General features: G+C 38.9%; 1 protein-coding gene across 1 annotated transcript in view; it reads right to left on the reverse strand.

Moving 5' to 3' along the window:
* Positions 1 to 892: 892 nt before the first annotated feature.
* CPXM2 (carboxypeptidase X, M14 family member 2) overlaps positions 893 to 12,943 on the reverse strand; it is a 79,210-nt gene continuing 67,159 nt past the window's right edge. Inside the window, exons 11-13 of the mRNA XM_056351975.1 lie at positions 9,692 to 9,831; positions 9,069 to 9,168; positions 893 to 3,791 (exon numbers count right to left, since the gene is read on the reverse strand). Of these exons, the coding sequence (XP_056207950.1) occupies positions 3,538 to 3,791; positions 9,069 to 9,168; positions 9,692 to 9,831 (494 nt within the window). The 3' untranslated portion in view covers positions 893 to 3,537. The remainder of the gene's footprint in view (positions 3,792 to 9,068; positions 9,169 to 9,691; positions 9,832 to 12,943) is intronic.

A 12,943-nucleotide genomic window follows, 5' to 3' on the forward strand; every position in this document is an offset into this window, starting at 1 on the left:
TGTAAGCAGATACAAGTTTTAGGAGGTACAGTTTTGTTGGCTTCAGCATTCCCAAGCTGATGTGCAGATACCACAAACCGTCTGAGAGGTTAGCCTACTTGTAGTTACTAAGATGGATGAGAAAAACTGATAAAGGGTGATAAAAATTATGATAACTAAATAGATAAAGAATGAATAGCTAGATAGCATGACATAGATAGTCCAGAGCCAGCTCCCACTGGATTTTATGATTGTCAGAGCTCTGCATGGGAGCAGATGACTGATGACTGGTATTATCAAGGAGAGTGGAATATGTCCTGTTTTAACCTTTTCTTTATTTAACCTTTACTGTATGGGTGAGATTGTGCTGCTGATTGTCTTATTACTTGGAAGAGATTGTATTTTTTTGTTTTATATCAGGGATGATCAAAGTTAACAAAGTTCTCATGTAATTAGTTGTTAAAATAGATCTGTAATTATAAAATCATATCCATCCTCAAGTTTTATTTCCTATCATTTCTGCAGGGTTACCTGTTTCCTACAACACTAAAAGGAAAAGAGATTAAAAGCACAGAATCTAGAAAAAATTACCTACTCTAAAGACATGGAAAAGGTAGATAGATAGAAAACACTGGTATTCAGATTTATTGGTTTGTGGTTTGGATCTCTCTAAATGTTAAATAGCAGTGCTATGTATTTAAAAGAAAATGAACATTCAAACTCCCAAGTGCATAACTGTAGCAGTAAATAGGGCACACATCAGTAATAATATATTCAGGGCAGGCATAACCATTTTATCTCAGCAGAAGATATTCACACATCTGGAGCTCCTAGTAAATTTCCTTTGAATTTGAGTGTTTTTCAGTGTAAAGGTACAGGAAAATCAAAAAAATAATTGCACAGACAAGCAAACTTGACAGCTAGTAGGCCATTTATTTAACAATGCCTGGACTAAAATGGAGTAAGGTCACTTGCATTAGTCATAGTCCTGTTGTGCCCAGGTACGTGCAAGCACTATTCACAGCCAGTAAAGAGAACCAAGGCCACTGTCTTCAGCATCTGATGTTACCGAGGTCTCCAGCAATCAAAGTCCATCTAATTTTAGCTAATAGACGTTGAAGAATTTCCCATCAAATCCACTTCTTGCTATCAAATAAAAAAACAACCTCTCGTTGAGATAACTCATACCTGAGAACAAAGCTTAGGGACCTCTAGGTTTGTAAAGGAAATCTCAAACCAGCCTGAAACATTATTTCAAGATAGAACTGACTTGCCAGGACTAAGACAGTAGATTCTACCCTCAGTCTGATTATCAGAGTGATTTAAATTTGGCTGGTTAGTTCCTCGTTTGCCTGTCCATGCCAGCCACCCCCAGCAAGATGACTACGTAGCCTTTGTGGGACTCCAGAGAGAAGCCACCTAAGAAACTCCATCCGTTCACAAAACCCCATGTATGGCCCTGATCTATTGTGGTGGCAACAAAATCTGCATAAGCCAAAGAACAAGACAAATTAAATTGCTAACGGATTGTCTGCTGTCATTACTCCACATTCCAAAATGATTTCACACCATTACCTGCACAAAGACATCATTAATGCCTTCTCAGCTGCCAAAAAAAAAAAAAAAAAAAAAATCCCATCTTGACAAGTTGCTGTTATATTTGCTATACAAAAATATATGGCATATAGAATGCTGTAAGGGTGGTAAACAGAGTAAAATAAGTAAAATAGAATTCCAAATGCTAAGGTACTGATTGGATTATTTAACTCTATTACTTAATTTAAATTATGCTGACTGGGAGCTGGAGTTCCATAATTACAGTTACAGAAACCTATGTACATGCTCTTCTATTGCCTTTGAGCCCTTGCTGCCAAATAAATTGCTATTATTTAATGGTATTGTAGAACAAGCATGGACTGGAATTGTCTAAGAAATTTAAGAATGTGACTTTGTTATGCAAGGTTCTATGTTGTTCATTCTGCAATCTTCTGCCTTTTACCTGTTTACAAGATTCGTTGACAAGAAAAAATGATTTAATGCAGGTGATATATGACATTTTTACAGTAAGGTTTCTACTTGCACTTTATTTTTCCTCAGTTTTGAATGACACTTTGATGAATGTCTTTTCAAGGATAATTTTATATAGGCAAAAACTGCAATAGCAATTAAAATGTTTATAACAGAATTTTATTTGGAGGTGTATGTTGCAGTCTTTCTACCAAGCATATTAAGAGATGTTTATTTAGCCACAGACTTTTGACTGGCTAATATCATGCAGCTGGCCCTTCATTTGGTGTAATTAAGGTCATAAGACTGAAACCAACAGAGCAAAGTTGATGTTCACCACCTAATACTTTGTCCAGTGTTTATTTAGCTCATTCTTTCCTAGATCTGATCCGCATCCTTCCTGAGCCTCAATTCTATTCTGCTGTACAATTTTATTACTTAAAAGCCAATAACAAAGAACAAATCCTGCTCCCATAGAGTCATAAGGCCAAAAAAGCAGCAGCAGCTGCAGTGGCAAGATGAGCGGACCATGCAGAGAAACACAGAATCCCTTGCATGTCGTAGAAGATAGTGGCACAAGGTGTGCACGAGCACAAAAGACACTTACAGGCAGGCCAAAAATCAAGAAAAACGATGGTATCAGTGGATTTGCAAACTATGCACGTATCAGTGACCAAGGCTCTCCTTTCAAACACATGGCACAACTGGCTGCATCCACAAGAAAAGCTTTGTTTCAAGTCCTTCTCCAGGTTAGAAAAGGGGTGCCATGCCACAGTGCTGAAGTGGTCCTTATCCTGTGCCCTTTCCGTTAGGTTTAGTTCACGGAGTTAAAACGCATCCTTAAAAAGCAAGAGGAGAAAACACTCCTGGCATTAAATTCTGGAATCACAAGACATCCTTAAACATAAACAACCCAAACAGGAAAGCTACGGTGGGTTATTCACTTCAGGATTTTTCCCCACGTATCATGGTGCTTGCCAAAAGGTGGAATTTCAGGGAAAGGGGACTGAAATTTTGACACGAGTTTTAATGATATTCAACAGAAGTTGTCCCCTCTCAGCCTTCCTCCTCTTTATTTTAAGAATAAAATGTAGAGTGTTAAAACTTTTTGGAATTGCAAAAATATACTGATTTTATACTTTAGAAACAATATTTTTCAGTTTTTCATTCAAAACAACACTTCTCCTTTATAAGTATCTTCTTTTTTTTCCTGTTCTATTTTCTATTTTTAAAGAAAACAGATTTACAAAGGATTAAATAACCCAACAAGGAAAAAATTTCATTCCAGGTTAACTCAAAACATCTTTCTACATTCTTCCTGCCTCTCCCCCGCACTGGAGCCTGTTTTGGTTCAACTTGAATTTTGTTTCTGATTTTTCACCCAACAAAAAAAAAACAAAAAATACCCCACTACTCATCCAGCTCCACTAACAGAAAGGCCTCGTGCAGAGAAATAATGTATGCAGAGATGGGCTATGTAACTCTCACTACGACTACAGCCAGGCTGATAGAAGCAGAGCTCGAGGGCACCGCGGGCTGCTGGGCTGAGGTCTATCGCTGCTGCCGCCACTGCCGAGCCCTCTGCCGGAGCCGCCGCATGGACAGGCTGATCGGCTGCTTCCCGAACTTCTTCATGATCTCCTTGATTCTCGCCAGGTTGGTTTTGGAGATGGTGAAGTCGCACTGGGTAGCTCCCATGTCATAGCCGACTTCGCAGGTCTTGGTGGCAGCGGTGTAGCCCTCCGCCTTCACACTCACCATGTATTCCCCTGGGTTGAGAAGACGCCAGTAATCACCATCGGCTCCTGGTAGGAAAAGAGATGGTTTTCAGAATGGTGGCCCTTTCTCCTGGAGGAAAGTGGTGTTTGTGAGAATATAGAAGTGCCTGCACACAGATAAGCTGACACCACGGGCACCAGCCCTGCGTCCTCCCACCAGGGGGGTGTCAGTGAGGCTGTTCCCCACCACACGTACCCCTCCTCATCCTGCTGAATCTACAGGAAAATACACCTCCAACATGTTTTGCAAAAGATGAAAAGAGGACAACGGGCCTCAATCTGGCTTAAGATTTTTGTCAGTTGCACTCAGGAAGATCCTGAGGCACGGGGCCGTCTTGTAGCAGTGGGTGATTCCTAAAAGACCTTCCCCAAACTAATTCCAGCTAACAAATCAAGACCACCTGGACACATCATTTGGTGCTATTCAGTATGCAAAGTCTGTGAATGCATCATGTCAACTCACTTAGAGATCTAAGTAAATATGCCCTTCTCTAAAATCTTACATTGAGTTTATTACACTAGTTTTCCTACAAGGTATAATTCATCAGGGTACTTAACCACTTGCTTACCGGTAAACACATGAACAGAGCTCCTGTAATCAACTGAACGCCTCAGGCACAAAGCAAGATGTATTTTAACACCTTGATCAATCAGGACTTTCTGTTTTCTTCTTTTTTTTTCCCCACAAACAATCTCAGATTGCCCATACGTACATAAGGATGCTATTAGACTTCTTTTTAAGTATTAATATTAGCAAGTATGTTTAACTCTGGATTGGAAAAGGTGAAACACTAGCATTTTGCACTCTGTCCTGGGAAAACCCACTGTGGAATGAAAGCGCATATTCAAATATGCAATCCTATATATATCTCTTGTATGAAGAGGGGGTTGGGGTTTTTAGCACTGATGAGAACTGACAGCTTTACTATCACTAGCCTTGGGTCTCTTGCGATGCAGCACGTCGCAAAAATTAAAGATGGTTTGCATAAAAGGATTATGTTTGGGAAAAGATCAGACTAGCTAGGCTCCGTTTAAAGGAACAGGATTTTAATTTAGGGGTTGGTAAAATAAAACACATGTTTGCAAACAGACAGCATTAGCACAACAGCAATATCAACTGCCTGATATTGCAGTCTCTGAATGCAAGTGTGAAATTGTGTGCAAGTAGCACACCTGATTGGGTTAGTTCTTGCACACCAGCTTGCTCAGGTTTTTCTTTCAGCCAGTTTAACCCTGCCTGGGGCAATGATCAAGGTCCAGATTTTCTCTTTCTCAGGACTCAGGCATTTTTAGCAAGGGTGTTCTGAGAAGCTCTTTATTCAGTTCTCCCTTACTATGGGATCCGTTGGCACCTTAACCCAAAGACAAAACATAACACTGTCCAAGTTTCTTGAATTTATCCCTAAAGGCTCATTTTTTAGCTGTAAATGCTCTGGCAAAACTACAGGGCTGGCAAAAGACTACAGATCACCCCATGTGTGGCCGTGAACTCATCCCTGCTCAGAGGCTGGCTCTAGCCCCTGGAGTTCATAACTGACCCACATTTTTCTGACGCATTTAACAGGCAGTTCATCGCAACCCTGCACAGGGCCAGAAAAAAAATCTACACATTTGTGCACCACCAGGAAAATTATTACAAAGCTGGATATTAAGCTGTTAGCAGTATGCACTTTACCCCCTTTCTATTTACAAGTAAGTAGACATCAGTATTTCTGTCAACTGTCATTGCCCAGAATTTAATACCAGATTAAAAGTTGTTGTTTTTTGTTTGTTTGTTTTTTAAATCAGATTAAATGCAGTAGGTAAAAAAATTCAGAGCAGATGGCAAGAGAAACACAATTAAAAATATGGATAAATTTAGTAAATAATAGGTTTGCTGAAAGAATAGGCTCCAGTGTGAGCAGGCTAGAGGCAGACTACATCTATCTCTACCTATTGGGTCTGGAAAAGAATTTCCATGTCTGCTTAGCTAAAATAACAATGAATAAAAATACACAGATAGTATTATTATGAATCAAATGTGTCAGATGACTCCACAAACACTTCAATTAAGACCAACACTCCTTTAATCTGATAGGACAGACCTTTGTCGCAATTCAGTATTTACACTCAAATGTTCCAAATTTTACTTATTCAAATACATTATAAAAATCTATCTTAATGCTGTGTTACCTACAGAAGACTCTCCAGGAAGGCTAGCCGTAGTGTTGCACGCCTGATGCATGTAACCACTAAAATCAACTTTTCTCTACTGAACAGGAATGAGGCTGGAGAGGTATAATACTGGAATTATGCTTAGTTTAGACTAATGTTATTAAATATTACTAAATGCTACTTCAAAATATTTGGGTTTGGTTACATGATGTATACTAAACTCATATGAAACTCACCAAAATATTCCTAATTTTTTTTTCTCTGAACCTTATGTGAAATTAAGTTAATTACGCTTTATTAAAAACAATCACGCAGAAATGTGCATCTGCCTTTGAACTCTGGCTGTGATACAGAAGTGTTTCACTAGAAAGAAATGGTACTTTTCTTGGTCAACATCTGCTCTGAGATTTCCAAAATGTGCAATTGCAGGAAGCAACCCACAGAACTGCCTTTGCACCATGGGGGAAAACGTGGCCAGCTGCATTTGTCCATCCAGTTGATGAACTCTTTTCCAAAGGTTATCTAAGAGCACGGTCCACATCTAATCTAACAGTAACAACATGTAATCAGTCAGACTTAATCAATAGTTACATCTGAATCCAGAGAAAATGGAATAATTTTCCACAAAGCTCTTACTCTCAGAATCAATGATTTCAATTAGCCTATTAATCTTGTTAGCACAGTGTAAGCTGCCCTCTCTTCCCATAAGATACATTGTACACTGAAGAGAAAGGTGGTTTTTTTGTGTTTGTTTTTTTTTTTTTTAAAAAAAAAAAGTGCTTTCTGTGCACTTTTTTTGTCCACAGGAAGAAGCAGAGAAATTTTCTCAAACAAGTAAATTTTATTTGAGTGCCTTTACAGACAACTTTTGCCTGGCTCTACAGGGTAGTCAACCACATTAATGTATCAAAGAAACAGAAGACACCATACAGCTTAGCTCACTTGAAGCAAAACTTATATGACTAGAGAATGTGGCCAGAATTCTTCTCCTGCCTGGCCTATTTTTATATCAAAGCAACTCAGAGGTTTAAATGGATGCATTTTTCATGTTGAAAGGTATAAATGAAATAAGAATGCTGATAATTTGCCTTCTTTCTCTGGAGTTTTAAGTGTCATTTTGGCTTTCTGGTTCCAACATAAACTCTCTAGTTTCAAAGACTAATGAGACATACATTGTTATCTGTATAGTATAAACCAAGATAGAACTATCATGTTCCCATCTACAAAGTGATTCCCAAACAGAGTGTCAGCTTAAATGTCTCATTAAAAAGAAGGATTAAAAAGAATGAAAAAAGTACCTTTGTTTTTACTAACAAATGCAGATGGCCTTGAGCCACAGAAACTCAGCTCTAAGTCTAGATGTAAATAGCTGTAAGATTCTCCAAGCGTTACAAGGTGGATTCTGGGTTCTTGCACATTTATTACACATGCCACTTCCCATATGCACATTTGCTGTCTTTAAACTGTTGATTTTTCTTTCATGTAGCAATCCAGTGCACTGAGAGCTGGAGATTAATCACCTATTGCATTACTTGGCCTCAACCAGAGCAATGTATTAATTCTGTTACCAGAGTAATACAACCTACAGTTTATGGCAGTCTTTCAAGACTGCCAAGACTTCCAAGACAAGGAAAAAACAACTGACTACTTTAATTCCCCCTATCATTTCCCAGTGGTCCCATTTTGAAATGTTTAAGACAGATTCATTATTGCCTAATTAAATATCTGTCATTCAATGTTTTCCTTTACAACAGAGACACAGTAGCACTGAAACAAAATTGATCATAAACTAAGTTAGATATTCCAAGTTTTATTATTGGCTCAGATAATCTACTGTAGAAAACATTAAAGTTTTGGAAGTCTTTTATCTATATCTCTATGACATTCCATAGCCTGAAATCAGTTTACATGTCAAAGCGTGCCATGCTGTACCTAGGTGGCAAAGCATGTGAAAGTGGCTGCAAATGAAGGACCCAGACTTCCAGTCAGAAAGTAAAAAATACATAAAATCAGTGTTCCTGTTTCTAATATTAAAAGAAATCTAGAGCACACAACAATATGATTTGGCTGATTATTCACCATGATGCTACTTCTCCATAAACATCCAAACAGAAACCTTGTTAACCTCTTGCAACCAGCACCTGGAGTGTGATCACTAACGACTCCTGCTGATATCTTGTTTGGCTATTTCTTTCCATGTGCTCCTCTCCTTGCTTTATCCCTTCTGTTTCTCCATTTCAGATGACTCTGTCCTAAATCACGGTACGGTACCTACACAAACACATGGCCATCGGACACTATCCCGCCTGCTGCCTGCCAACAGTTTTAAAGTATTGCTATTAATCTTGAAATTGGCTAGTGTCTATTTAAAGCAGTTCTTTATTTGGTGCCATAACTACTTTCCAAGCCATTAAACAGGCTTAGAGTTTACTCTGGGTATACATACCTGCAATCTGGGTATTTAATCTAGATCAAGACTGTGCTAACAAGGCAAATAGCCATTTATGCATTATTTTTTTAAAAAACTATACGTATTGAAAAGTAATTCACTAGGCTGAAATTCCCCAGTGCAAAGCAGTGTTTCTGCTGAGCCCCATTCGAAGTTCTTTTACAAAGCTGTGGTGTTTCTTCAGGTTGTGAAACTCCCCTTTCCTTGCAACAGCTGTTTCTCCTCTGGACACAGCTCTAAATCACATCTCCAACACATTCACAGTCCTATAACTGCTAACAGCCAGAGAAACACTCTTTGCCCCACAAGGCATTACCTACACCCTTGTTTTTCAGTGCTATAATTATTCTGGGTGATACTTGCACTACCTTCACATGAGAGAAGGAGCAGTAGGAGTTCTTTAGGCGCAGCCTTTCTCAGGCTATTGATTTTGAGCAGATAAAAGTCTATTTGCTCAATAATTAAAAAGAGGTGGAAAGAGGAAGGGGGTAGAGAGGAAAGCCATAGTTCTATTCTTGTCTACACAGCTGCACCATGGAAAGGAGCAACCCCTTCCCCATGTGCCACTCCTGCAACCCTGTCCTTGGACTGTACGCTATCTCTGGCTTTTCTTAGAAAAGTTTTAAGTTGTTATGAGGTTCCATATTTTGTTTTTACACCATGAAACTGTTCATTTGCACTGGTGGCTTTGTTTTTTTTACCTGTGCGAATGTCATGGTTAACACCTTCTACTGAAATAACAGCATTTGGGATTCCCTTTCCGTGCACATCTTTTACTATGCCTTTGATGCCCCGATGGACCTATTGAGAGAATAAACCAACAAATAAATATCGCACAGCAATGAACAGTACTATCACTGGGAGGATAAAACAAATGATTAATTTTATATGTGGAATTCTTGTATTATATGCCTCTTCTTTTGGATCACACGATTTTGAACGATCATTATTAACCCAGTATCAGCCTTCCAGGCATTAGGTTCTTGTGAATCAGCTTACAAATTCTGTCAGGATTCCTGAGGCATCACATTCAAGAGATAGATAAAATGAGCAGATAAAGCAGCAGATGTAAAGGTTTTTTTCTGGCAGTCCTTTCTAGCAAGCTCTGCACCCACATCAAATTTTAACAAGCTTCATTATTTTATCCGCCTAAGTCGAAACAGCCCGGCTGAAGTGATAGGCCCGTATTGCTTGTAGGTAAGATTTCTAGCACAAATACCAATATTCATATAATTAGTCATGCAAGAAAAATATCAGAAACCTTAAACTCCCTTTCAACCCGAGAAGAGTTGTGTTATTCAGAAGTCACCCTTCTGTTGAATACCTGTTCCATAAAAACAATCAGAGACTCGCGGTTGTTTTCCCATTCTTCGGGCAGCTCGCTCTCATGGGGATACTTGTCACAGCCAACATAGATGGACAGCTCAAAGCAGTTGGTGTGCAGATAACTGAAGTCATTTATGCCTGTCAATAGGCAGTAAAAAAGAAATTATTTTATATCCTCTTTTAATCTGTTGATCAGATCTGATTATTTTATGCCAAGTATTAGAACTTATTTAAACACAAGCTGTGTGTTTATCTAGCTGGCTCAGTCTGCAAACCTGGAAGGGCAAAAGTTTTTTAGAAACACCACATCTCCTGTAACAAAGCACCAGAATAATATCAGAGCTATATGTTTAACAAAACAAGACTTTCTAAAGAGTGTCCCATCACATGTTCAAAACAGAGGACTCAGGATTGTACCATGACAGCATGGACCACTGTGTCAGCCCAGTACCACATCCCCAGTTCCTCTGCCTCAGAGAGCAGCATCCTTCTGCCATCACAAAACCTAAAAGTAATAGAGATTTAGCAGAAAACAAACAAAAGTCATTCCAGAGGAAGTCTCTATGATATTGGTGGAAAAGATGGGGACACAACCAGGAAGATGCTAGGAAGGGTCTCTCTCTACAGCAAAAGGCTTGTGCTTTGCTTTTTAGAAACCACTGAGCTTCACTAATCCTGGACACTTTCCCATGGAGCAGCGTTCACTTCTGATTGCCCTGGGTAGAAATGGGATGGGATGGGTTAGCTTGCATGGATGTGCAGCCATTAACTGAATTTATACAATTTATACAGCCCTAAATGCCAGGACACAGGGTAACATGCACACAGTGATTGTTATGTAAAAGTGATTTATCGGAGCAGTTGATGAAACAGTTTCTCAGTCTAAATGTTTTCCCCCATAAGTAATCTAGATGATGAGAAAGCCAGAAAAATCAAGGTAGTAATAATTCTTTTAAGTTATATATAGTGTCAGCTTGTAAGGAATGCAAGGATCTATTCTATTGTCTCTGCACCATTGCTCTGCAATAGGGATTTCCATCAGAAATACATCCTAATCAAAACCCAGGAACCTCAGTACCTCTGACCTCTGAGGAGCTGCAGTTCACGTCTGCGTTACAGAGTGCAGTGAGCCTTCCTAGGGTCCTGAGCACTACAGAGGGCTGCATTTAGATACAGATCTCAAACATTTCCATTTCTCAGATTCCTTTCCCATTTTGCACATTATTTTTCCTTTGCGTAATTCCATTTATTAGTTCTCCACGATCACAGATAACATGATACAGTACGTGAACACTAGAGGAAGAAATGATGTGAGCTTCATTACTTATTCCTCAAGCATTTCAAATAAAAAATATTCAAAACACTTATTAATGTTTAAATTAATAATTTTAAACATTTATAAATGATTATTTATTATATTTTACATGGCAAAGATTAGGAGGAAATGCATTCACCAAGAGCTTCTGATTGAAAAGAGCTTAAAAAAAAGCTTTTAGTCCTGTTCAATTACCACAGAGCAGTAGTCAAGTATTTAATGAGCCCTCAGTGCCTTCTGGATGCAGGAGGATTATATAATACAGATGTTATGCTTTTTATTTTTGTTGATGGGGAAAGCCTAAATATCAGACAGTGGCATATGCTACTATGCATAAACGTGCTTCCTCTCTGTTTGAGAAACAGCCACAATTATTTTCCCCTCACATACTGTATCGCATCCTGATTAATCTGTTGTGAAATGTTTTGCAATACACAGTAATTGCTCAGTTTTAATACATGTATTTAAGAAAATGGCTTAACGTTGCCAAGAGCAACTCTCCGTGTAGTGTCTGAACATGCAAATGCAGCCTTGAAAACACTGGAAATAAAATGAAATTCATCAGTCCTTTGCCTTTGTGCAGTTTATCCAGTGCAGAAGTGTGATATGTAAAAGAGCTGAAGAATTTGAATTCATTGCAGTCCGAAATATTTGCGGGAAAGAGTACGGCTGGGCTTCAAAGGCATACGGAGGTGTCCAAAGATAATCTGGGGTGCTGATACCTCTCTAGGGACTCTCTGGTGCTGAAAAGGAACTAGAAAAATCCTGTATAAATTTCTCCCTGGCATGAGCGGTGAGCAGTTTATCTGCATGATCACTGCAAGGCCAGTCAGCAGGTGGATGAGGAGAGAGAGGATGGGCAGCTTCAAGCTGTGGGACAGCAAGGAGATGCCATCCACACTAAAGGGCAGGTGGGGCAGCTTTCTGCAAGCATTATAGTGGTGTGTCACCTTCAGATCAGGCATTAAGCAAGCAGTGGCTTAGGAGGGGAAAGTGTTACATGTTGATCTAAAAGGTAAAGAAACAGAAAAAGTGGAATGAGCTATAGAACTACTTCTGTATAGCCATGGGATTACACAGTGAAAAAAATACAGGACAAATCTGTCTTCACATCTCGAATCGTATTTGGACAACCCTTTACAACGCAAGGTGCCATTGGTTAACTAGCAGCTGCAATACATACATATAAATATATATCTGCAACAGAAATCGCACTCTTGCCTAAGCAGGCAAGAAGTCTAAAACCGTCCTGCAGGCTGGAGGCTTGAGCTCAAATGGAAACTACATCTTTTGAGTTTTAGTCTTGAGTGCAAGGTGTAAAGAATCGAAAGTAAAAGCAATCTTCCAGTGTTTTGCTCAAAGACAATCTTGGAAGTCTTACTATAGTGTAAGAGAACAGGATGTAAAGCATAATGAGAAACATCATAAAGTAATAAAACAAATCAGATGAACCAAATCCGAACGAAATCCAATACGCAATTGTTACTGAGAAATCAAGATGCTATTCAGCATCCATATTGTACATCATTACTTAACGTAACTTAGTGTGACAGCTGTTAGTGACATGGCCAACGTCATCTCTTCTGAATCCATTCTTAATCATGTTTCTTATAGCACTTAGGAAAATTGAACTATAAATGAGACAATTAAGTGGTTGAGTTAGCATTCAGAGCTTTTTTTTTTTTATAGGTTGCAGAAATGCATAGCAATCTACTGTCAGGCATTGGCCTTGTGATCTAAGAGTACACTCTTTCCCCCTGAAGTCACCCAGCACTTTTTAACCTCCTGAAAAAATATTTTGAAAAGTTAATTCTTGGCTCAATGCCTTTAAAGGCTGGCCAGGATTAACTTGATGTGGGCCAATGTAAAAGCCACGTCCAAAATTTAGAAATGTTTATGCAGTGAAACTACCTGCAAGCCACAAACATGAGCCAG

The sequence above is a fragment of the Falco biarmicus genome, chromosome 9 (genome assembly GCF_023638135.1).
Source record: "Falco biarmicus isolate bFalBia1 chromosome 9, bFalBia1.pri, whole genome shotgun sequence".
Lineage (NCBI taxonomy): Eukaryota > Metazoa > Chordata > Aves > Falconiformes > Falconidae > Falco > Falco biarmicus.